Source organism: Cyanistes caeruleus, chromosome Z (genome assembly GCF_971803275.1).
Source record: "Cyanistes caeruleus chromosome Z, bCyaCae1.hap1.1, whole genome shotgun sequence".
NCBI lineage: Eukaryota > Metazoa > Chordata > Aves > Passeriformes > Paridae > Cyanistes > Cyanistes caeruleus.
Window position 1 is genome coordinate 43,563,247 of NC_141732.1, and position 24,681 is coordinate 43,587,927.

At 36.4% G+C, this 24,681-nt stretch overlaps 1 protein-coding gene across 2 annotated transcripts in view; it reads right to left on the reverse strand.

Moving 5' to 3' along the window:
- NAA35 (N-alpha-acetyltransferase 35, NatC auxiliary subunit) overlaps window positions 1-24,681 on the reverse strand; it is a 27,709-nt gene continuing 3,028 nt past the window's right edge. For both annotated transcript variants that reach the window (XM_086868896.1, XM_086868897.1), the window contains 21 exons: window positions 23,165-23,198; window positions 21,617-21,731; window positions 20,435-20,509; window positions 19,128-19,295; window positions 18,181-18,247; window positions 17,402-17,445; window positions 16,764-16,814; window positions 15,949-16,032; window positions 15,012-15,126; window positions 14,326-14,504; window positions 13,186-13,245; window positions 11,779-11,885; window positions 11,486-11,552; window positions 10,145-10,243; window positions 8,761-8,939; window positions 7,042-7,178; window positions 6,013-6,080; window positions 5,635-5,775; window positions 3,888-4,010; window positions 2,866-2,946; window positions 1-2,382 (listed from right to left, as the gene is read on the reverse strand). In XM_086868896.1, the coding sequence (XP_086725022.1) occupies window positions 2,323-2,382; window positions 2,866-2,946; window positions 3,888-4,010; window positions 5,635-5,775; window positions 6,013-6,080; window positions 7,042-7,178; window positions 8,761-8,939; window positions 10,145-10,243; window positions 11,486-11,552; window positions 11,779-11,885; window positions 13,186-13,245; window positions 14,326-14,504; window positions 15,012-15,126; window positions 15,949-16,032; window positions 16,764-16,814; window positions 17,402-17,445; window positions 18,181-18,247; window positions 19,128-19,295; window positions 20,435-20,509; window positions 21,617-21,731; window positions 23,165-23,198 (2,054 nt within the window). In that variant the 3' untranslated portion in view covers window positions 1-2,322. The remainder of the gene's footprint in view (window positions 2,383-2,865; window positions 2,947-3,887; window positions 4,011-5,634; window positions 5,776-6,012; window positions 6,081-7,041; window positions 7,179-8,760; window positions 8,940-10,144; window positions 10,244-11,485; window positions 11,553-11,778; window positions 11,886-13,185; window positions 13,246-14,325; window positions 14,505-15,011; window positions 15,127-15,948; window positions 16,033-16,763; window positions 16,815-17,401; window positions 17,446-18,180; window positions 18,248-19,127; window positions 19,296-20,434; window positions 20,510-21,616; window positions 21,732-23,164; window positions 23,199-24,681) is intronic.

Consider the following 24,681-nt stretch of genomic DNA (forward strand, 5'->3'; position numbering starts at 1 on the left):
TTTTAATTTATCAGGATTTTAATATTGATTGTTAAAAAGCATATATTCTAACAGTAAAAAATAGACAGTGAAACACTATATTCAAGTTGAATGAATAGCTTTACCAGTATCAAGTTAAAAATTCCAAAGAATCAAACACTTTATGGTAATTAATATATTGCCAGAGAATTATTTTAAAACTAATTGTTTTGGCTATTCTTCTATACATGTTTGGGCTTCTTCTAGCCAACTGGATGTTGTCCTCCATAAATATGACCACCTCTGGACAAAGCACACTTGTAAACCTCTAAGGGCAAAGGGTCTGAAAACCTGCATAAGATCAATGTTCAAAAGCATGAAGGACTACAGTTTTATTCACAATGACTTCAAGTGCTTCAATCTAACTCAGGTGATAAGATTTCTAGTAAGCAAGAGGCCTGTATGTCTACTGTATAAAATTTTAGAATTAAAGGACCCTTAGTTGAACAAGAGATTAATTTGGAACCATCGTGTACATAGTGTTGTCTCTCACTAAAGTTTTTAGTTGTGTGAGGCATTAGTATTCTGTAACCATCTTGGTGTTATATTAGCACTTTGGTTTGGTGTTCTTTACAACTAAACCTGACCATTTTATGTAAGCATTTAAAAGTAATCTTCTCTAGTATACTGCTGTCATTCTGCACAATCCATCCAGTTCTAGTTGCAATGAAAAGGGGAAATATTACTATTGCTATTTTCTAGGTTCTGCAAATCACATGTAATTTGCTTTCTTTTTTACTTGCTGCTTACTTTGGAAAAATAACAAAGGCTGTCCCTGAGATACTGTTACGTTGTTCAGGATTTTTAAGATGTAAATAGTCACAAAATCTTTCCCAAGATGCCAAATGAATGCCCTGTGCCATTTTACACCTACATATTTCCAGGCTTTTTATTCCTTTGGCAGCTATATGGAAGCATTCAAGTATGTTAATCATGATGATAAGCAAACATGTAATGTAATATACCATCTCCTTAGCACAATTTGGAAAAAACATGTCTCCATGACAGTACTTCTGCTTATTTTAGGAAGCTGCAAATTGTTGGAAGACAAGTGGGTGTTCCACTTTAGAGGTTACTCATTGTATTCAAGTTCTAGCTCAGCAGTGCTGCTGCTCAGGGGATGGAAGATGAAGTGATATTAATCTACAGTAAAATTAGGTGATAGGATTAACACCAAAAAATGTCTTGTATGGTCAGTATGGAGTTACAAGCCCATCCCTATGGCAGAAGTTATTGTACAGCAAAATGAAGAGTCGTCCTGTCCACAAAAGTATTTGCTTGTATGGCCCAGGTATGACATAGCCAGGGCCAGGTCTGCTTTTTTGCACATTTTTTCCTTACTTGTAGCAAAAGGTTGCTCTTTTGCTACAACACAAAGGCTTACTTCTGTTACTGTACATCCGAAAGCTTGGGAGGCAGAACTATTCCAGGAAGGCAAGGATAGATTTGGGGCATCTCCTGTTTTGGATATCTACCTGTAAATTACTACAAAACACAGTAGGATCCAGTGGCCCCATTGCAGTCAAAAAATGGAGGATAAAGATCATGCACATGCAGCAATCCCTTGTTTGCACGAGCAAATACTAGGATTGTAACAAAGTTGCAGAGTTGGTAAATAGAGTCCTCAGTGTCTGGTGCTATTGCTATTGACTACTGCAGTGTCTGCTCTGTAGATTCTCCAGCATTTTGAGAAAAAAAAGACAAAGGAACAAATTCCAACTACGAATCACTCAATAGCTAAATGACTAATTTTTATCAGCTCTCAGTCTCTAAAAAGAGAATTTTAGCTTGAAGGATGTGGTGAGAGAAAAAAACCCCAACATTTCACTGCTTGAAAAGTGAGCAGTTCTGATACAATTAAGCAAAAACATAGAAACTCAAAATCTTTCCAGGTGACTTTGTTAAATGCAGAACTGCAGTAGCTCAGCTGTGCACATCAGATATGAGGCTCTATTGCATGATTTTTATTCCGTTCCTAGCCCATCACTTTGTCAGAACTCAGTAATAAAAATTATTTTTGATTAGAATCTGTAATAATATCAACTAAGATACAACATTCTTTAATAATACAGTTGATTAGAATCAGCTTCACGCAAAAAATCCAACAAATTTATACAAACCACTTTAAAACAGCAGTTGTCATTCAATCACATAAAGGCAGCAGACTACAAATATTCCACATAACAGTACTTTTATCCTGGACGTCCCTCGTAGTCCAAGTGCAGCACTAGTTGCTCCCTCTCCTACAGTTGGTATTTGCCACACAGATATTCTTCAGGTATCCTAAGAAAAATCTCTTGTCCTTCAAACAAGCTTCACAACTGGGAAGTATTTATGAGGAGAGAAGTCGAATTCTGGAGGAATCTATAAAGAAAATATTTTAAACATTAGACAGCAGTACTACTGCATTTAATACTCATAATGAGAACAACCTGCAGACAGAAAAAAAATTAAACAGCAACAGATTGAAAAAAAATAAGTCCTTGTGGAAGCCAGTACTATCATACCTTTGTTCGCACAAGCTGCTTGTTCCTGCAATACCATTATTAGTCTATGTTGTCCCATATGCATTCCCAATTTCTTTTCCTCAAAACATTTATAGGTGAGAATTTTCCATATTTAGATAACTACAATAAATTATTTTCAGAGGAAAAATAAATTAAGCTACTCTTCCTGTTCTTAGAGTAACTACAGCTTGAAAGTGCTCATTTGGCTCTTAAGAGATCTGTGGTAGCTTTGCATAGAATTAGATGGACCATTCAGGCTGGGAAATCTCCAGATCATTGAATCCAACCTTAATGTATGTTTTACTACATTTTATGTTCAATTGAGCTGGCATTTCCTTACCTTAGAGTCTTTCTTGTGGCCTCCAGCCAGCAGCTTCATGACCACAATATTGGGTTTTGCAACTTTTAGAATTCGATTGACCTAAACACAAAACAGAAAGTCCTCAAGTCAAAGCATTTGACCTCACAATTATTTCAAAGATAATACTGTAATGTTGGCATACTATTAGCAATACAGCATGATGTCTTACAGGATCAGTTTAACAGAGATGAGACTGTTTTGGATTTGCTTTTAAGTACAACAGCTTAAACAACTAAATTTAATGAAGGGTGCATTTATTTTAATAGTCACTCTTTGTAAAATTCAACAGACCTTAGAAACCACAGCTTTAACAATTCTTGAACAAAAAACATGGGAACTATGGCAAGTTCTGTGGCACTCACGAAAATAAAGGTATATTTAGACTCTAGGCACCCAATCTTCAATATTGCAACACAATGGTAAGAGGAACTAATGTATGAAACAGGTGGCTTTTTGCATGGAAGTGCTCTGGATCTGCTCAGAACTACCTCTTAAGTTTCTTGGCCTCAAATAAATAGCTCACTTGTGAGCATCACCAGGATCCAGAGAGGAGAAAGTGATTTGTAAATTCTAAGGAGGATCTAATCCTGTAACTACTCTTAACCTCCTTAGATGTGATGCAGAAGAAGCATCATCCTTGCTCCAAGGTATAGTCACAGACACTTGAGGTTTTAGGCTATGGAAGAAGAGGGAGAAATTCTTGCCCATTTACAGCTCAGTGCTAAGGAAACTGCCCCAGGGAACAAGTGCCAGACTCAGTCCTCTTCTTCGTTCTCAGCAGAGGGAGGTTTTTTTGACAGTGAGCACAGCTTTATGCTAGCTGATATACTGAAACAGACCACCATGCAAGATGCCACCACTCTCCACTGTCTACTCCTTAATCAAAGCATTCAGCTTTGCTCAGCATTTTGATGAAGTACATTTTGGATCTCAGGGAGATCCAGCTGGAAACAAATACTTTATTTTGAGCAAATACTCCTTTTCCAGTACTTCAGTCTTACCTCATTGTCTGGATTTGGAATGTTCTCAAGAATCATTTTAGCTTGCTGGTAGTGCTTGCTAGCTGCCATGTAGAGATCTGATGACTGAGGAGGTGGGCTATACTTATTTAAATCAGACATTTCCTAGTGTGTTACAGAAATACATAAATACATATTAAAATGTATGAAATTGGAATTAAAAATTGCCAGGAGATTGTTTTTATCATATTACTATATTCAAGAGAAGAGTTATGTCAACTAAATACTATTTTAAAAGTCAAAATTGAAGTTGAAAACATTTATTTAAAATGGCAAAAGCCAAACAACCACGCAATGCTCAACTATTACAGTGCCACAAAACATAATGAAGTTCTTATAATCTGTATAAAACAGTCTCTCTCTTCAACAAGTTGCCATTCATTTGCTTTAATAGTGGCACACAACAGGGTATGAAATTACAGGGAAAAAATAAGAGAAAAAAAATAAGTATATTGTTTACTTAAAGCTACAGCAAGTCAGATGCTGAAACTGTATGAAATTTCATTTTATGTAATTTTGATTCTTCCAGGTTTTTTTGTTCTTGATTAGGCATTAAAAAATAACCCTTTAATGACAAAGAGAAAACCATGATAATTCCTTAATTTCCACTACAACAGTTCATAACATTAAACTGGGGAGAGTAACTGGAACAGAAAATAGGGCTGTTTCAGTTCAGACTAACCCCTAGACAAGTGAGACTAATAACTAGCTGGGTGAGCAACCAGAGGTACTGCAAACACCTACATGAATACGAGCCAACAAGGTGCTCTTTCTACAAATCAGACAAGCCTCATATGGGAGTATACAATCAGGAGTACGGTGAGCATATTAAGGAAGGTTATCATCCTGAACTCAGTATTTGTGTTCTGTTATTCCTTTTGCTTTGTTATCTGAAATACTGCATCCATGGCTAGATCCACTCAGTTCAAGAAAGTTGGTAAGAAGTGGAGATGGTTTGGGGCCTAGAGCATATAAGCCACAAGGAGAGGTCAGTGGACCTGGACATTTTCAGTTAGATAGGAAGGATGCTAATGGGTAACAGCAGACAACAACTACCCAAAAGACAACTACAAAGCTGTAAGGAGATAAATGCTCCTTGTTTGTAATGGCAAACAATCGATGTGAGAGGCCACAGGTTGTGGCTTGGTAGTTCAGACTGGACATTAGGAAAAAAAGTAGTGCAGACCTCCATTGCTTTATGACTTAAAGGATCAGAAAAATAGTAACTGGATCAGGTTTAACCAAAAAGGTTGGAAAATCACCAACCTTGATTTTTTTTCGGATTTGACCAGACAAAGACACAGGTAATTGTAAAACTACTTCAAGCAGGAGACTGGAGAAGCCAAGGCTCCATTAGTCCCTTCTAAACACCACTCAAAACTAACTTATTTATTTTTCCATTTGCTTGCTGCACTAATAAAAATATGCTGCTATAATTAACCACAGCCAGGAATCTGTTAATAGATTTCCAAGAAATTTTATATTCATGCAAATCAACAGAAGCATCTTAAACTGCCATATTAGATCAATTTCTAAACATTAAGTTTATAAAGACTTCAATGCAATATATATCTTTCTTGCACGAAAGTAAAGCTAGAAGTCCTCAGCATTATGACATAGCTTCAATTTGAACTTTGAGGCTCCTTTTACTATGACAATGATATTTAAATCAGGTGAGTAAATGACTTGTATAAAAGCATGGACAGCACCACGTTTGAAAATTACTCACTTTAAATTGCAGGTAGTGCACTGGCGGTGGTGTTATAACACTGTTGAATGGAGCAAATCTGTGCTCATATCGAACTTGTTCACTATCCAGTTCAAACTTAGGTTTTCTTACTTTGCCATCCATGTCAAAAGCGATCATTGTCTAAAAGGAAACGATAAATACAGTGAAAAATATTGGCTTTATGTCATATTTTGCTGTGAGGAAGATCAAAATTATGATTTAGCTATAACTGGAAGAACAGAAAAACTGTAGAGAATTTACCAGAAAATTAAAAACCTGAACTTAATTTCCAGTCCCACTACAAAGAAAGAAGGCATGCAATGTATGCAGGATCACTATTACAAAATAAATTAAGCAAATAGAACACAAATAAGTTACCTTGTACATCCCAGCACACATATTTTGGTATGCTTGACTCATGGTGATCTCTCTGCTGAGAGGGCGAACTGCAAATTTTACATAAAAATACGTTTTTAAATTCAATGTATGTACCTATATTAATTTCCGGTCAAAGGAATTCTTCAGAATTTCCACCAAGTCACATAACTCCCAATTATATTTTAACATAACTGAAGTATACAAAGCCTAGACACACATTTCTGCTGACCTGGCTCCTGGTTACATAGAAGACCTCAGGACGCACCAGTCAAATGTGTTCTGCTCTCAATGAAATAAATTGGTCAGTGGTAGTCCCATGACACTATAAAACTGAACGACAGCCTCAAAATTACAGTCTGTACACAAGAGGCCTAGTTCAAGGATCTTTTTGACTTCTAGGGCTAAAAAGTTAAAGCACTTTTTATCCTAATAATCCTGACATCCCTCTTTTAAGCTTCCCCTTAGTTTCCAGTGTTTAATTAGTGCCATACTGCCCAACACTTGGCACCTTAAGTACATTAGTAATTTTCAGAACTTCTAGAGACAATGGAATTTAGTTGATATGATCTTGAGCTGTTCAATTGTTTGTTCCCCTTGAAAAGGTGGCAAGGAAAAGAAAGGGAAATTCACCATTGTAAAATTAAGAAATACACTTTAAGAACTTTTAAAGCCAAATAGAAATTACAGAAATATGCAGAAGTCTAGTGATTGAATCTAGTTACAGTCACTAAAAGCATAATTCTGCAAGGATTATAAACTATGAGAAGGTCCAGCACATAACACAATGGATGAAACTGAATATAAATGTGAATATAAATGAGTTCATGTTTCTCCAAAAGATCTATTTGAAAGTAAAAAACCTCATAAATAGGAAATTCTTAAAGTTTCACATTCAGTCTTCATAAACATTAGGATATTTTTCCTACCCATATCAGTGTTGGCCCTTTAAATTTTGAATTTTAATTCTACATGGTTGAATAAAAGGGGGGAAAAAAAGAAGTCTTGAGTTAACACTCTACACCTAGGTACCTTTCTTCTTTTTCTTCGTTTTTTTACTACTACGGCCTTTTTGTTGTTCCTCCATTATCCTCTCCTCTGCCATTTGGGAGCTGTCGGCACGGCTCAGTGTTGACATCAGCCAGGCATAGAGGAACTCGGAGAGATACCTGCACAGAAGTGGTACGGAGCTGTTACAGGCTGCAGCGTGCACTCGTGTTGCGCACATCCCACCGAGCACCAACCCACTTGCTCCAAGAGGTAAAGGATGTGTCCCAGCAAACGACAGTGTTTATGGGCCATGAAAGCTCTTTGTTTTGCATGGCTGGAATCAACACATCAGTCTACATCTGTGTTCTGGTTCAGATTCAACCCCTAACAGCTCAAGGTATGCAAGCTTCTAACACATTTACTAAATGAAGTCCAAGCTTCTTATTTCAAAACTCCGGTGAGATCACATTTTTCTAGAACTACTCCCCTATCAAATGAAGTGGTTTTTTTAAAAGATATTATGTTAATATCTTTTCTACTTTTGTTACGACTTGTTATTCTGAGAAACATGATAACTACTGGCTTTTTCAAGCATTAAAAAGCTGTGCTTAAACACACAATATCCACATGCAGCTCTTTCAGAGTTAAAGAGACAACTTTAAGAACATTTTTTAGGAAGTGGAAGCAAGTCCAATAAATATCTTAACTGACTTCAAATCAAAAGGAATAAGGGAAAAGAGAATAGAAAAAAAAATTTCTATTTGGAGCACAATTAAAATGTAGTAATAGTTATAAAAAGTTGTAATCAGAAGAAAAATTACTGAGAAATTTGAGTTTCATTTGCACATTACCTTTCAGAAACTGCTTCTTTTTTTCTTTACTTAAGTAAGAAAGCAATTGACATGACAATTCCAACTAAGAGTGGTTTTATTAAAATGGCAGAGGGAAATATGGGTAGGTAAAAAAAATACTGTCTCATGCAAAAGTTGGCGTTACTTATTGATTATTATTATACTTGAAGAATATTGCCATCTTCTGGTAACTTCTGATAAATTAATATTCTCATTTAATCCACTGTTGAAACAACATAGAAACACAATGCATTGAAGTTTGTGTCATTCGAATTGTTTTTAGTCTTTCAGTAAGAAGGCTTATGTCTTACATAGGAATCTCTTGGTAGTTAAAAAAGAATTAAATTATCTTTTGACACAAGCCATTAACGATGAAAAAAAAATAATATAAAAGAAAGTGGAAAAATAAAAGTATTATGTCTCCAAATAATGTGATGATTTTCACTAAAGGTGGAATATGTCTTTTCAAATATACCCCAAATAAGAAGTTAATTTTAGCTAGTCAACTTTCAGATTTCAGTTATGACTTAAAACTTTGCAGACCTTTTCCAGAATACTAGAGATCAATAAGAATATTGATCCTGATACTACGAAGGCAGAAAAGAATAAAGGAAATTGCTTTTCTCCTGCTTGCTCTTGATCACAAAAATCAACACACTTTTATTGTCAGTAGATGAGTGAGAATTACTATTTCAGGAAAGAAAAATACACTATTTAGTAAAGTCTAAAAAACTAGAGACTGATGGATATTTTTCTCCACTTGTAGTATTATAAATAAGTAAACTAAACAAAATGTTGATCAAGCTCGAAATCATAAAACTGTATTTCAAGTCCCTCCTTCAAGTATGTGTAATTATAGCTCTCTGGGTGCATCCCTCCTAGAAGAACTGTCAATAAAGCATTTTCGTACCAATAGATGTAGTAATATTCATGCATACTGTAAAGTTCTAACTCGAAGCCACTGAGAAGATACTGTATCATAATACGAAGGTTATGATATAGGACCCAGGTGCCCAAGCAAGCCAAATGTTGCCTTTGTGGTTCCTGCTTCAGTAACATGCTATGAAGCGCTGCATCTACTTTCTCCGCCTGTTAAAAAAAAAAAAAAAAAGACCTCAAAGAGGAGGAAAAGTATGACTGAAACAGTATCCCAAGCCAGAAATAAATCTTAACCAAATCGTAACAAATTGTTGGTAAATTTATGCTCCAGATTACAAGATGGAAATAAGTCTAGAACTGTCAGAAAACTGGAAAGTAAATTCTGCTGCACAGAACAAAAATATTCTATACTGTAATACAGCAAGAACATTACATAGGTAATTTGTAATTTTAAAATGTATTTGTATATAGATCATTAGCAGTCACATGTGCGCAAAATCAGAACCCATTACACGCTGTTGTTCTATATCAGCAATAATCACTTCTCTTTTTTTTAAAAAACCTAGCTGCATTGAAAAAATAAACTTACAAGCTTTATATGCAAGAAACACAGTGTTTCACCAGAGTAACTAAAATACTGCTAAGACAAATTTTGTCTTAAGAAGCAAGTAGTATGGAAGACATAATAATGGAATATCATCAGTAAACCCAAACAGAACAATCTATACAACCTGCTACAAAACTAAAAAAACAGTGCCTCAGCTACAATACTGCAAAACAAACCATTTTGAAAAAAGCTAGAGCACACAAAATCTCCCTCCAATTCCAAGTTCCTCAATTGTTCTCCTTGCCATATACATCTTGGGAAATATTTTATCTGGCTCTCACTGTTGAAGAAACATGTTTCTAGCAAAAGAAAATAATTTTTTTCTCCTCATCTCTCCCCATCCTTGAGAAAATCAGTTGGAGCTCATATTTTAAACAGTTATTCTTTTACTTTCTTTTTAATCATTATAAAATTTTGCACTTTACATCTTATGTAGGTGTAAGGCTGAATTTTCAAAGGTGTCTTGTAAGCGTGCCTTCTGGACCTCTCCCTGGTTACCTCTTGCAGACTGACAATCACAAGCAGGATTGAGACTAAAAGCTGTGCAGTTACCATTAAATTACATCCCAACAGGTTTTCCCTAAGTCTACTTATTGGACAAAGTTAATCTTAAAAAATGTAGTATGTTTTTGTTCAACACATCTAGCACAAAGTTTCTGGATGCATCCTAACAATTTATTGTGCTAAATTTTCAAAGTCCTTGTCTTAAGGATCTTGCATCATTCATTTAGAATTTAGTACTGTGCTTCACTCAGCATAGTAATATACCTGGAAAGAAACTTTGCTGACCTGCTGCCTAGGACATTACCTCATCCTGTAGTGTGGCAAATTCCTCAAGGATGTGACCCAGTTTATCTCTCTGACGAGCTCTGTTGTGTCCATGGATTTGAATCAGACTACAGAATGGCTGAAAGAAGCAAAGTGTAATTTTAAATTATCAGTGCAACTTTGAGAATACAGGAGAAGTACTATGATGTCTAGACACCTGGTTTATACATGTATATTAGGAGGTGGGTTCATTAATACTCTCTACAAATAGCAAGTTAGCTGGAAAGCAAATTCTATGGAGTGATGCAAGAGCCAATTTCTCTGTACACAAGTCGATGTGAGATTGGGTCAGCATCCTTTAGGAAGGTTACCAGAGCAACATGCTTGGGGCAAAAGAGGTAGTTCTTATGCCTAAATCCATGTGCCCAGGTGGTTACGGTGGCTGATGGCATCCTGGCCTGTATCGGGAACACTGTGTCCAGCAGGAGCAGTGGTTGTCTCTCTGTACTCCTTATGGTGGGGCCATATGATTTCTGGGCCCCTCACAAGAAGACAGACATCGAGGGGCTGGAGCATGTCCACAGCAGGGCAATGGAGCTAGGGAAGGATCTGGAGCACAAATCCTGTGAGGAGTGGCTGAGGGAGCTGGAGGTCTTTAGGCTGGAGAAAGGAGGCATGGGGGAGACCTTATCACTCACTCTCTACAACCATGTGAAAGGCAGATGCAGCCAGGTGGGGCTCATCTCCTCTGTTAAGTGACAGGACAAGAGGAAATGGCCTCAAGTTGTGCCAGGGGAGGTTTATACTGAATATTAAGAAAAATTTCTTCACAAAGAAGTTTGTCAAGCGTTGGAACCAATGCTTGCTTCTCAGGAAAGTGGTTGAGTCACCATCTCTGAAGTATTTAAAGGATGTGTAGTCATGGCACTTGGGGGTATGGTTTAGTGATGGACTTGGCAGTGCTGGTTTGGACTCAATGAGCTTGAAGGTCTTTTCCAACCTAAAAAATTCTGATTTTCTTAAGGTTTTCATTGTGCCACATTGAACAGTAGAATCTTTTAAAACAATTATTGAAAAACTGAAACTGGACAAAATGAAAAAATTATTTTATTAGTGCTATGCATTTGTGACATGAAACTACTCTATAAAGAGATAGTAGATGTAGATTTCTTAAAAAGTGAAATGCTAAATAAAAATTTGAAGCAGGATGAAACCAGCACTAATTACACTGTCTTTTTAAAAGGCATCACCAATTTAAGATGGCCAACTTCTTCAATTTTGCCTTCATGCCAGGTATGTAAAACAACTGGTCTCATTTTCAAATGTATGCAAATCTGCCAAGTGCTCACACACATACATGCTGTAATTGGAATGAACTTACCCGAACACAATGTGTGACAAAGGAATCAATGTAGTCTTTTGCCTGGTGGTTATTATAAAGACAACACCTAAAAAGGAAATATCCATGTACAAACACATTTTTTATAAATGTCACCAGTCTATGCAGCACAAAACAACAAAAGAAATATGAGTGCAGCAACAGCAACTGACTCCTTCATACATAAGCACTAAGTACAAAACATATGTTTTTTGTACATTTGTCACTGCTCTTGTAAGCAGAGATTATTTTATCAGACATGTAAACACATACAAGTACACTCAAGATACACTTACTTCGGAGAAAGTACTGGAGGACTGACGAAAGACCTTAAGGCATCTTTAACCATGTCTTGCATGAGGTGAGTACCAAACACCTTCTTGTTATCTACTAGGAAAGTTGTCTAAAAGTAAAGATGTGTTTTTAGAAACATGTTTTAAGTTATAAGTAATGCTCTAGAATTACTGATAGGAAGCTTTGGCAGTAGCTTTTAAATAAAAGAAACTTGTAAGATTGCTTTAATAATTAAAATGGTTCAACTAGATCCAAGGTCAAAGACTCAGAAATACTGAGATCTGACACTTCTGTGGAATTCCAAGGACACCAAATACAGCTCTATTACTTGCATAATAGAGTGCATGCAAAATTGTTTTACTTCTTGGACTTCGAAGATGATAAATCAGACACTTCTGAAGATTAGTGTAAAACATTTGCCTTCTCTGGAGGCAAATAAGGGTATATCTCCAGACTACTGCTGATGTTTTTCAATCCCTCTGGATGCTATTGTTTACATCAATCATGTCCGACACTCATTTAACCTCCCTCCATGAGTGCTGTGTCCCTTTCTTATATGGTTCTACAGCAGCTGAAGAAAAAAGTCTGCTGTCAGACACCCACAGGGATTACAAAAACACATGTAGTGGAAGGTGAGAACACACATGCTATGAACACATTTTATTTATCCATAGTTATAGTCCATTGGCTCTACGCATGGTTTAATAGGGATCAAATACAAAGAAGTTCTGGCATCTAGGGGCCCCATATTAAAATCAAAAACTCCTAGAAGGAATATTCATTCAGAATTAAAGAATGCATAATGCACTTTCAAGTAAGAGAAGCAGTGAGAAGAAACAGCCTGTTATGCACCAACCATCATTTTTACTGTTGTAGCAATAGAAGCAGTCTATACATTAAGTTCTGTCCAAACAGGGAGATGAATACAAATACCAGCCCCAAAATGGCACAGCAGATGGAAAGCAGCATAAAAATATGTGTACAGGCACAGCTTTATGGTAGAGAAAAAAAAATAATTGGATGCTTTCTGTTTTAATTAGCATGTACTAAAAGATCAAAGAAACAGTATTTAAAAACTATTTTAAAAAATAGATTAGAACATAAGCCTCCACATATAGTATCGCAGAGTGGTTTAAGGTGGAATGGACCTTAAAGACCATCTAGTTGTAAGCCCCCTGGCCTTGAAGACTTGGTGGAGCATCCACAGCTTCTCTGGGAAACCTGTTCCAATGCATCATCCTCGTAGCAAAGCATTTCTTCCATAATATTTAATACTTAAGTATCACCAGAACATTTTTTACCACTTAAATATTATTAACTTATATGCAAATTATTGAAATACTTAATAACAGGAATTCATTCATAATGAATACAGAAGTATTGCATTAATAGACATAATTAGGACTTGCCTGTAACAAGGATCTTGAAAGAACACATGGTGATTGCTCACTAAACTCACAGAAAAAGTCCTAATGTATATGTAAGAAAAGAAAAAAAGACAAATCAGGTTTATATGCCAATTTATGGATGTATAAATATACACCAAATCAATTTTACACACACACTTGTATCTTTCCTAAACAAATATATACAACTGTGTAAATACACCTATATTTTGTTTAAAAGCATACACAAACATAGCATAGCTTATACAACTTGTAAGAAAGAGACAGTGAATAGCTTGAACAGAACAGATTATGAAGGTTTTCTGCAATGACTTGCTACTTAACAAAAAGGTTTCTAAATTTTCAAATACAACAACTAGAAAGATGATAGTACAGAAAAAAATTACTATGAGATTGTTAAGGTCATGATGTAACTACACCAGGTATTGAACAAAATTAAGAATTGATTTTAAAAAATTGATTTAAACCCAGGTAAGGTTTAACTGGTACCAGATGCTTCATGCACTTCTTTAATTAGTTAACAGGAAATAGGAAGACAAGAAGTTTGATGTAACTGTATCTCTTTTCAGTCAGTGAATGCATGGATACCAAAAAATATTTCAAGCATTTAACTTTCTTCTAATAGATGTAGGCAGTAACTAAGAGTAACATCAATTATTCAGGTAAGAATATAAGCAGGTGCTTAACTTTATGCCTATTTAGGGAACTGCATGCTTAAACACCTATTTAGTGCTTTCACATGTTATAGGCACATGTGCAGAATACTACTTAAAAAATTTGCAAAAAAAAAGACCAAACAGGCATATAGCAAAGAATTATGTTCTGATGCTGCAGACACAGCTCTTCAACCAAAGAAACCTGTTTGGCTTTTGCCACTAAGATGCATAATTATTTAATGAATTGCAGGAAAAGTGAGAGGTTTGACAGGAGAAAAGGTCTTTATCAAAAGAAGAAAAGTGGTAACTATCAGGCGGGATAATAAACTTTGAAATTGTACCTAATAGTGAAAAACACCAAATACATATGTATTGCTCAGTTTTCTCTTCAGTGAGCAAGAGCATGCATATATGGAATGATTTTTTTTGCAAGTCACATTTTCAGATCTTACTTTTCGGCCAATAAATAAGAAATATTCATGCTTACCAGTATACAGTGCAAGTTAGTTAAGTTGACTACTTCACATACAGTTTTTATTCGGTCTATTAGTTTGGAAAAATAATTGACCATCTCTTCCCTTTTAATAATTTTTGCATATCGAGGGAAAGTTGGAGGCAGCAATCTCTGATTAACAAGTGGCTCAAACCCCATCATAATAGGATGATCTTAAGGAGGAGGCGAGAGAGACAGAGAAAAACTACATATAAGTTGTGTTTTCAGAACCCTCTAATAATAGCAGAAATTATTCAATCAGACAAAATTAATTAAATGACAGTTAACTTCCTGAGACTCCAACAACCCAACTAATACAATAATTACTCTTTAAAAAACCCAAGTCCTCAACACCTCAACATCCACCTATATGAACAACGAAGTATCATTCCCATTTTAAAATGGCATATACACTGATTCTAAGTGCAAGGCACATAATCCAAAGTTCACATTATCTCTGACTTTGAAATGACAGTATTGCTTTAGGGAGAACCACCACCTGGTAAAATAAATTTAAAATCAAACAATGCAAATCTGTAACAACTTGCATAACAAGTATTTTAGTTCATAGTAAGTGATTTCAGAAAGTGATTTCAACTTTTTTTAAATACACAAAGTATTTACATTTATGAAGGGATCATATCCAGGAAAAGGAAAAAGTGGAGTAATTTTATACGTACCTCCTTTAGTGGTATCATTCTGTGCCTGCATACCATGATGCAGTGAATTGTGTATAGCAGAGAGCAAGTCAGCTGCCTGAGTCATTAGTTTCTGAGCTTCTGCAACTGCACTTGTCTGAATGGCAGGAAAAAATTATTAACATTACAAACCAATACATCTTGACTATCTAATTAATATTCGTATGAAAAAAAGAAAGGCATTAAGATTCTAATATTCTTATACAACCAATTCTGAAAATAACCCAAACAACCCAACATTTTTGTGGGGTAGCATTCTTTGTATTTTATGTATCTGTACATAAATTCAATGCTTTATATTTTGCTACATAAGACTTTACAATAATTACAACTGAAAGTCTTGTATACAATACATGAGAGTCTGCTTGGGGGGCATGTAGTTCTGTCCCTTTGCCATATAACATGAGGCTTCTTACCCTCTCAGCAATCAGGAAACCTTACATTTAAGAAACAGGCTAATGGAAAAAAAAAACCAGCTATGGAATCCAATTAGATTCCTCTTCTCAGACCAAAGATGTCTAGGTATGAATTCAGTATCACACGGAAGGAAAAGTTAACAGTTCTTGGACAAAACACTGCCCAATGTCAGATAATTCCACAGGAGGAGACTGAACTCAGGCAAGTTATGCTCATGTGTGTGAAAAGAGTAATTACAAATCCATGTATATTTTCAAATGTTTTGTAATGAATATTCTGTCTTTCTGCAAGGCCATAATAATGTCAGCTACTCGCCTTACCCGTGTTTCCAACTTCAAACAAAAACTGATTATTTGCCACTGTAAGGATTTATTCACAGCTTTACCTCCATCCACATCAATTCAAATCTCCTGGATCTACACAGTAATTGCCTGATTTTGAAGAATGAAAAATGGGGATTTCACAGGATCCCAATGCAAACACAAACACCAAATGAACGTACCTCTTTTTTTGTAAAAGCTATTAGGACAGTCAGTAAGACGCGGGTAAACTTCACTCTGCTGAAGACAGCTAAACATTGTTGATGCTGTAATAAAATTATACTGCTAATTACTAAGCAATAGGTATTAGATCACAGAACCACAGAATATCCTGTGTTGGAATGGACCCAGAAGGATCATCCAGTCCAACTCCTGGCCCTGCACATGACCACCCCAAGTGTCATACCATGTGCTTGAGTATTGTCCAAATTTTCCTGGACTCAGAGAGTTTTGGTGCCGTGACCATGTCCCTGGGTAAACTGTTCCAGTGCCCAGGCATTCTCTAGGTGAAAACTCTTTTTCTAATATCCAACCTTAACATCCCATGACACAGCTTCAGGCTTTTCCCTCAAGTCCTGTCACTGGTCACCACAGAGAAGAGACCAGTATCAGTGCCTGCCCCTCCTCTTCCCATCACGAGAAAGCAATGAGGTCTCCCCTCAGTCTCCTCCAGGCTGAACAGACCAAATGACCTCAGCTACTACTCATACAGCTTCCCCTCAAGGCCCTTCTTCGGACATGCTCCAGTACCTTAATAGCTTTGTTGTACTGTGATGCCTGGAACTCCCACAGTACTCCTGCCCTCCCTGCACAAACTGCTACACAAAATGCCTTGGTGCGCCCTGACTGGCATGTCCTGCTGTTTGCCAGCTCTTCCTCATGCTCCTGGATGGTCACACTTCCTGGCTGCTTCTTATATGCATGGGTGTCATTATACCATATTTAAATATCTCATCTACATCCATGAAATCCAGGAAAAAAGCAAACAATTAATTACTTCAAGTTCAACTTCTGGATCTCTCTCTTCTCCTTGTCGACTTCTGGTGCTCTGCAAAGTAAAGAAATGTCAATTAATTTACGAAAAATTGCAAAGGGAAGCTACTGATAAAATCCCTTTGCCTTCTCTAAAACATCCACATGTTAAATAACCCAAAAAACCAGTTTTCAAATTCAAAATTTCTTAATATATAATCCAGGTACTTGAATGACTCTCCTATAGTAATAAGATCTATCTAAGTAAATTCTGCAAATGAGCAAGGAAAATGCATGAACACCATACATTGTAAGCCGTGGTAAAGGAAAATTAAGCAACTTCTTTAACACTACACAGTATCCCTGCATAAAATCTCAAAGTTAAATACCTACTTTCTGTAAACCAACACAGCGTTATCTTCTACATCATGATTCCAGCTACTACTACTAGTGAAGAAACTAATAAAGAATTTACCAATAAAATCTGAAGATTTAGTTAGATGGCAAACTAAAAGCATGTTACAGAAACCACTGCAGCAGTTCTTCAAAAACCCCACCATAATGACACAAATCTCCTTTGTTCCTCATAAACCAGCTCCCTGCCCCAAACCTATGTTAAGTACACCTGAAATGTAATTGACAAGACACACACAAAAACAGTACCTTCACTCGTCTTTGCAAGTCATCTTCTACATCTTTTAGCATACCTGGAAAAAATCACAGCATGATTAAAAGCTGAGAAGCCTAGGCACACCTACACCACTCAGAGGAAAAGATGTTTTGAGGGGAAAATAAACTTAAAAGTCCTTTGCATATCCATTAGCCAAAGACTAGACAAAAAATAATCTTGTGAGGAATGGTGGGGATGTCTTGGAACAATCAAAAATCAGAATATAGGCCAACTGATGCAAAGCTAAAGTGTGCACAAACTTTTCAAAAATAAATCAGTGAAAAGCTCAAGTACATATAAAAAATTGTGCATCAAAAAATAACATACATACTTATGTATGTATGTAATAAGGTATGTATCCATAGCTCTAGAACTACTATATTGCTTTTTTTTTTCCTAAAGCAGCCTGTTTAGAGGACAGCAAATTGTGAGGCAAAAAAGTAGCACTCGAGCAATGCACTTTCCAGTGGTCTGTATATATACCACTATAAGCTCATGCCTAGCCACTTCACTGGCACAACTAAAAGCACTTCTTCTGTTTCTCAGGCACTTAACAAGAAAACTGAACCTTTTTTCCAAGGAAAAATAATCTGATTTTTACCAAGTCATAAGGTCAAAAATGATCTTTTGCCCAAGTCAGCAATTTCCACAAGACAAATAAAAAACTTAATAGCTGAGACTCGCAGCAATTCATCAGATGTGTCTGAAAGTAATCACATGATCAAAAGAGAAAGAGACTGCTGGACAGATACAAAGGAAGCAGAAACTGTACCTGTAACTCTAAGATCTGTCACACTGTTGGCCATTTTAAATCCATAAGTCATTGACTGAAAATCTTCCTAAAAAAAAAGATCAAGGAAGGAGTATGTAATGAAATATAAAAGTTGTAGTTACATTTTCGGATTGACGTTTGAGGTTTTCTTTTTCATTTGGGTTTTTTGGGAGTTGTTTTCTTATTAGGTTTTGGGTCTTTTTGCTAGTTTTTCTCTTTTGTAGGAGTGGTTGGGGGTGTGCTTGTTTAATTCCATCAAGTATAAAGTCCAGACATCCTACACAGATGAATACACTCAGAATGAATACACTGAATGACCTTCCCACCCAAATCCAGCCTCAGGTAATTATTTTCTGCATAAATCCTTAATACCAATATGCCATTTATATTTTCATCAAGTGACACCCTACCAAAATGTTACTATAGAACCATAGAACTATAAATGTTACTATAGAACTAAGAACTGTATCTGCAAAGTAGTATTTGATCCATTTTAGATAACAGTCACCAAGAGCAACTTGTCCATGCTCAGAGGAAACAGAGATTGCTCTGAACACAGAAACAGAACTCAGATCCCATAGACAGATGGACATTCTGGACAAAAGACAACCATGACTATCTAACACAGAAAAATAAATAAATTCAACTGGAAAAACATCACAACTGAAAAGGATTTCAAATGGTTAACCACAAAACTTGCACTGCTTCTTGAGCAAAATATTTATGTGGCTCCAATATTCAAGGAAAATACAGAAGACAGCATGAAACACCTTCATTGGGGAAAACTGCATTTTTAAGGTATCCAGTCTAATACTTTTAGGATGATGAACTGCTATTCCAACAGTAACCTTGAATCAAACACTAACAAATGTCACTAATATATTGTTTTACTTGCATTACGGTATAATATTGCATAGTTAACCCCACAGGAGATGGGAAACACATACCTCCTCAAAAACAGCTGCTTTGTTAACCTTTTCTCTGGCAATATCACAGATTTTTAGGATTCCAAGAGCAAAAGCCTTCATAGCAGGATCTTCTATGAAGTCTGGATTATGAATATAAAGGCAAGTGAATACTGTCTGTGCCAAGGAATGTCCTTCTAACCATGTTATCTAGAGAAAAAGAAATTAAATAGTTTACTCATGACAGCCAAGTCCTCATTTTCATAGATCCATTCTTTTTCCATTTTACTGTGCTTCAAAGACTCGTCAAGAAACTCCTTATCAAGACAACCTTCCAAGTACCAAAAATGGGCAAGTGAAGGTGTTTCAAGCCTAGAACTATTGTGTTGGATAAACCTCTTCTATTAAGTTCAGGCCTAAACCCTGTGATTTAGACATGTCATTATGTTAAGATACCTTCACATTCATAAACCTTCTCTGCTTAAATAGTGAATGGAAAATGCAGATGACTACGAGACAAGTCACTAATGTTCTTCATGTTCTCTCTCCTTTACAACATAGAGCTTCTTGTCACAACCCCCTCTCTCTACCACTTTCATGTTTCTTTAAGCTACAGGGAAAGACTCAGTAACTTAAATTTCTATCTTGAAATAGAAAAAAATAAAGTATAACCATATTTTTAATATCACCACTGCCCCTTTTGGGGACCAGAAGTAGAAAACAAATGATGTTACACTTACTAGATATATTATGATCTTCACACGTCTTTCTGACTAAACTGATTGGAAATGTTTTAAAAAATATTATTGATGTAATTTTAAAGAGTAATGGAAAATAATGAGTATAATTTACTGAGGAAATTAAAGCATACACACAAAAAAAATTGCAATTAATAAGGAACTGATAGTCAACTTATTTCTTCTAAATGGATTTATTTTCTTTCTTCAAAATGCTTCTGTAAGCTCACTCAATTCTGGTTGTACAGAAAGGAGCAACAGAGTGCTACCAGTTACTGCACACCCAGCTTTCAACAGAGTCAAACATCAATACACAGCAGGAAATCAGAAAACATACATTTATAAAACCAGAAACTATGAAACCTTTTAAAGGTTTTAAGGTACTACCAGCTATCTTCCATATTTCTTGTAGTAAAAAAAAATAAAAATTAAAATTAAGCCTTTCATAATGGACAGTGAAAATAACTAAATGGAAAGTAAAATATATGTAGGTATTTTTTGCTTGATCAATCTTTTTTTGAGTTCTGCTGGTTTTTTCATTTTTTAAGATGCATTAAAGGATTATATTTAGAATGAAAAAACATCTAACCACAGGAACAGAAAAATGCTTACCAAACAACAAAAACACGTGTCCATTATTCCTACCAGTTCAGGTGAAGTGAGATCCTTTATTTTAATGGTGCCATCCTTCAAAAACAAACAAACAAAACAACAAAGACCCTAAATACTATGGAAGCATACAGGCAAAATACAACTTATTTGTACCAAAGCCAAAAAGGAAATTAAATTTTTTTCAAGACTTCAGAGTAATTGTATACGACTAGCTTTACCAACCAGCTTCACAATATGTCTCAAATTCTTTAAAACTCTGTGTTCCCATCACTGACCAAACATAAAACTACCCAAAGAGAATGCTGAAGTAACAGTTCTTATGTATTACTAGCCAAGAAAAGCTTAAAGCCAGTTAACTGCTAACACTTAAATCACAAAACAATATAATCATAATAAAAATTGAACAAGGAATAATATGCAGGACCAATTCTTTGAAGACTGCTTTTTTAACTGGAAAAAGTTTTTTATTGGAAAGTGTTTTACTGCCTTAAAGGTCAACACTAAAAAGGCTACAACTTTGATCATTTAATTTGCCCAGTGTATGCAATCCTGCATACATTCTACATGACTTAGCCAGTGTTTTATGGAGTTCTCTGACTCCATTCCAAATGTTCACTGTAAAAAAATACCTTTCCCTCTGAGTTCATTACTTTTTCAACAATAATACCAAGTCTTTCAACCCTGCCCTCCAATTTACCTTAATCATAAATAAAAAGTTAATCATTACTATCAACATTGGTAAGTTATCCAGGTTCTTCTCAATGCTGATAAACTCAAAGAATGATATAGTGTTAATTTCCAGCTTTTTTAAGAAGTTGGTTTCCATTCAGGTTAAATGGAAGCTAACCTTTCATATCATACTTATCTTCATATAAAAGACACATTTTGGGGAAGCACAGAGTAATTTGCAAAACAATGCTGGAAATAGATTTACTTGAAGTGTCAATACCCAATAATTTCACAGTACTTTTCACTAGAAGAGTTAGTATCATTGTGGTAATGCAGGAAAAAGTAAACATCGCAAGCTATTTTTTTCTTCATTATCCAAAAGGAAAAAAACCCCACATAAATTTCAAGAGAAGATTGAAAACACTAATTATGCTGTATTGTGCTTAACTGTAATTTGACAAAACTGTATATTTTTACAGACAGTGTAGGCAAACCCAGGAAGTTCACACAAACCTTAATAGCTTGCTCAAAGTTAAGAACCTTTCTGTTAACTTGGTTTCCAATCATACCAGCATCCATCTTAGGATCCATCATTTCAATGGCAGACATGGCTTCAAAAAGACCGAAACTAAGAACACAAATAAAAAAATGTGCTGAATGTAATTATTTTATACAAAACAGTCTTCACAGACTAATGAAAAAGAGCATAGGTTGACAAACAAAGTACACTGTATTCTGACCACAGGCAATAAGGTATGTGAACATTAGTCCTGATCTTCAGAGATCATGGTTTTCAGGAAGTTAAGGATCCCTCAACAAGTTTATGGGAAACCAGATGGCTAAAAGTAAAAGAAAATTATTAGCCTTTCTCTAAGGATAAGAACATTCCTGAGTGAAATATCCTGCTACTGTAGCTTTGCACACTTGTTTCTATAAAATTCATAGCATCTTTTTAAACATCATGTAAAATCATAGACTGATATTAACTGAACAAGGTGTTCTTTATTACACCACACCCCAAAAAACCAAGTAAGGTACATCCCCCACGCACTAATGATAATATACATGATATAGACTAATATATATTGAATATACTAGCCTTGTTTAAAATGGGCATGTTGAGAAAACTGATACAAAAAACAAAAGCCCACAGCATGTGACAACATGTCACTTGTAGTCAGGGCATAAAAGCTTGCAAAAGATCCACCCCAGAAGAAGCCTTGCCTACATATGAAGGGATATAGTGCTTCACTTTAGAATGACATCCATCAGAACTCCCGCAACAGTCTTTATTATACAAAAAGTTTATTGCATGTAGCATATCTAAAGTCTGAAAAGTGTACGTGCTGTATTTGCTCTGAAATGCTCTTATGTATAAAATGACACCTGAAAATGTGCTTTGATTCAACTAAGTAAATAGCCGGTGACATCCCTGTGCACACTTTTAAGCCGGTTTTCGTTTAACAGTGAGCATCTGTTTTCTGAGATATTAGTTTCAAATATAACTTTCTTCTACTCAGGTGAACACCTTCACTAAGAAAAAGAATTTAATCTTTAAAATATTTAAATTAAATTCATCTTTCTTTAATAAATTCAGCAAGCCTTCACCACTTGCTTCTTGGTGAAATATGCTTTCAATGTGTAGAGTTCTCACTTTCCGCTTTAGCATGTTACTTAAGTTGCATTAAAGCATACGGATTGTTTATCAAATACTTGATAGTGATGTTTGAGGCAATCAAGTTTAAAGTTCTTCTGGCCTTTTCTCATAACAGTATATCCCATAAAGCAGTGCAGTAATGTAATCACCATAGATCATAAGATGTGCTATGAACTTCTGAAACACAACTTCAACCACGTTGAAAAATATAACGTTATACTTAGAGCATCAGATATGTTCAGCATTCATACATGTGCAGCATATACACACTGCAAAGAATGTATTATGTTCTATATACTTGAAATACCTTACTTAAAGTCTAAGAAAGCTTAATTATTAGATAACATTAACATGTAAGCAGTAATCTTATCTAAAAGCCAGAACCACCCCACACACATACTTACAGCTTGTCATGAAGCAATTCTCCTAACTTCAGTTCTACAAAAGAACGGGACAAAATGAAAAATTACAATCATTCTAGCACAACTTTTCCAGAGCAGCCTTGTCACACACCAAACTGCCTTATGCCACAAGAGAATAAGCTGCAGGAAGCAAATCAGGCATTTATACTTGCATTGAGTTTGCATGGCCTGGGTTTGGTAGCTTGTTGTGGGGTGGATACCGGGACAGTTTTTGCAAGTAGCTTCTTGCATGTGCAGCAGAACCAATCCCTGGTGGCTCCAGAGATGGACATGCTGCTGGGCCATTCAGAAACAACAACACCTCTGCGGTAACAGATTTAAGAGGAAAGAAAAACAAACAAAAACATTGCACAGTTTTAATAGCAGATGGAGAAGAGCCAGGTGAGAATATGGGAGAAGAAAAGCCCTGCAGGCACCAAGGTCAGTGCAGAAGGAGAAGGAGGAGGTGCTCCAAACACCAGAGCTGAGATTCCCCCACAGCCCCTGGCACAGCCCATGGTGAGGCAGCTGTGCCCCTGCAGCCCAGGGAGGTCCATGGGGATGCAGAGATCCACCTGCAGCCCATGGAGGAGACACACGCTGGAATAGGTGGATGCACAAAGGAATCTGTGAACCCAAGGGAGGCCCCATGCTGGAGCAGCCTGTCCTTGAAGGACTTGTACCCTGTAAAAGAGTGACCCAGGCTGCAGCAGTTTTGGGAGGACTGCTGCCCATGGGATGGACTCACACTGCAGCAGTTTGCAGAGTGGACTCACACTGGAGAAGTTCACGCAGAACTGGCTCCCGTGGGAGGGACCCCACAGTGCAGCAGGGAAACATCTCCCCTCCCTGAGCAGTGGGAGAAGCCCTGGGTGATGAACTGACCATGACCCCCATTCCCTGCCTCCCTGTGCTGCTGGGGTAGGAGGCAGAGCTGGAAGGAGGGAGAGGTGATATTAGAGAGTTATTCGTATCTCTAAGTTAAGCCTGTTTTTCCCATGACAGGATTTAGTGAGTGATCTCTCCCAGTCCTTATCTCAAACAATGAACCTTCACTGAATTTTTTCTACTCTGTCCAGCTGCAGAGGGAGTGGAGTGAGCAGCTTTGGTGGGTGCCTGGCATCTGGCCCAGGTCAACCCATGACACTAATGCTTTTACTACTAAAATGCTAAAATAATGCTTTATTACTAAAATGACTAAAATGCTTTTACTTACAAAGCACTTTCAAGACTGAGAGACTAAAAAGACTAGTGGTTTACAGTGTGTCCTTATCTCTCTGTTATTCTAGTAGTTAATGAAGTTTTAGAATTACTAAGCACACAGTGCACTCACAGCCCAAAAAGCTGATATTCTGGGCTGCATCAGAAGCAGTGTGGGCAGCAGATAAAGGGAAGGGATTCTGCCCCTCTGCTCTGCTCTCGTGAGACCCCACCTGGAACCCTGCATCCAGCTCTGGGGTCCTGGCACAGGAAGGACGTGGAACTGTTGGTGCAAGTTCAGCAGCAGTTAACAAAAATGA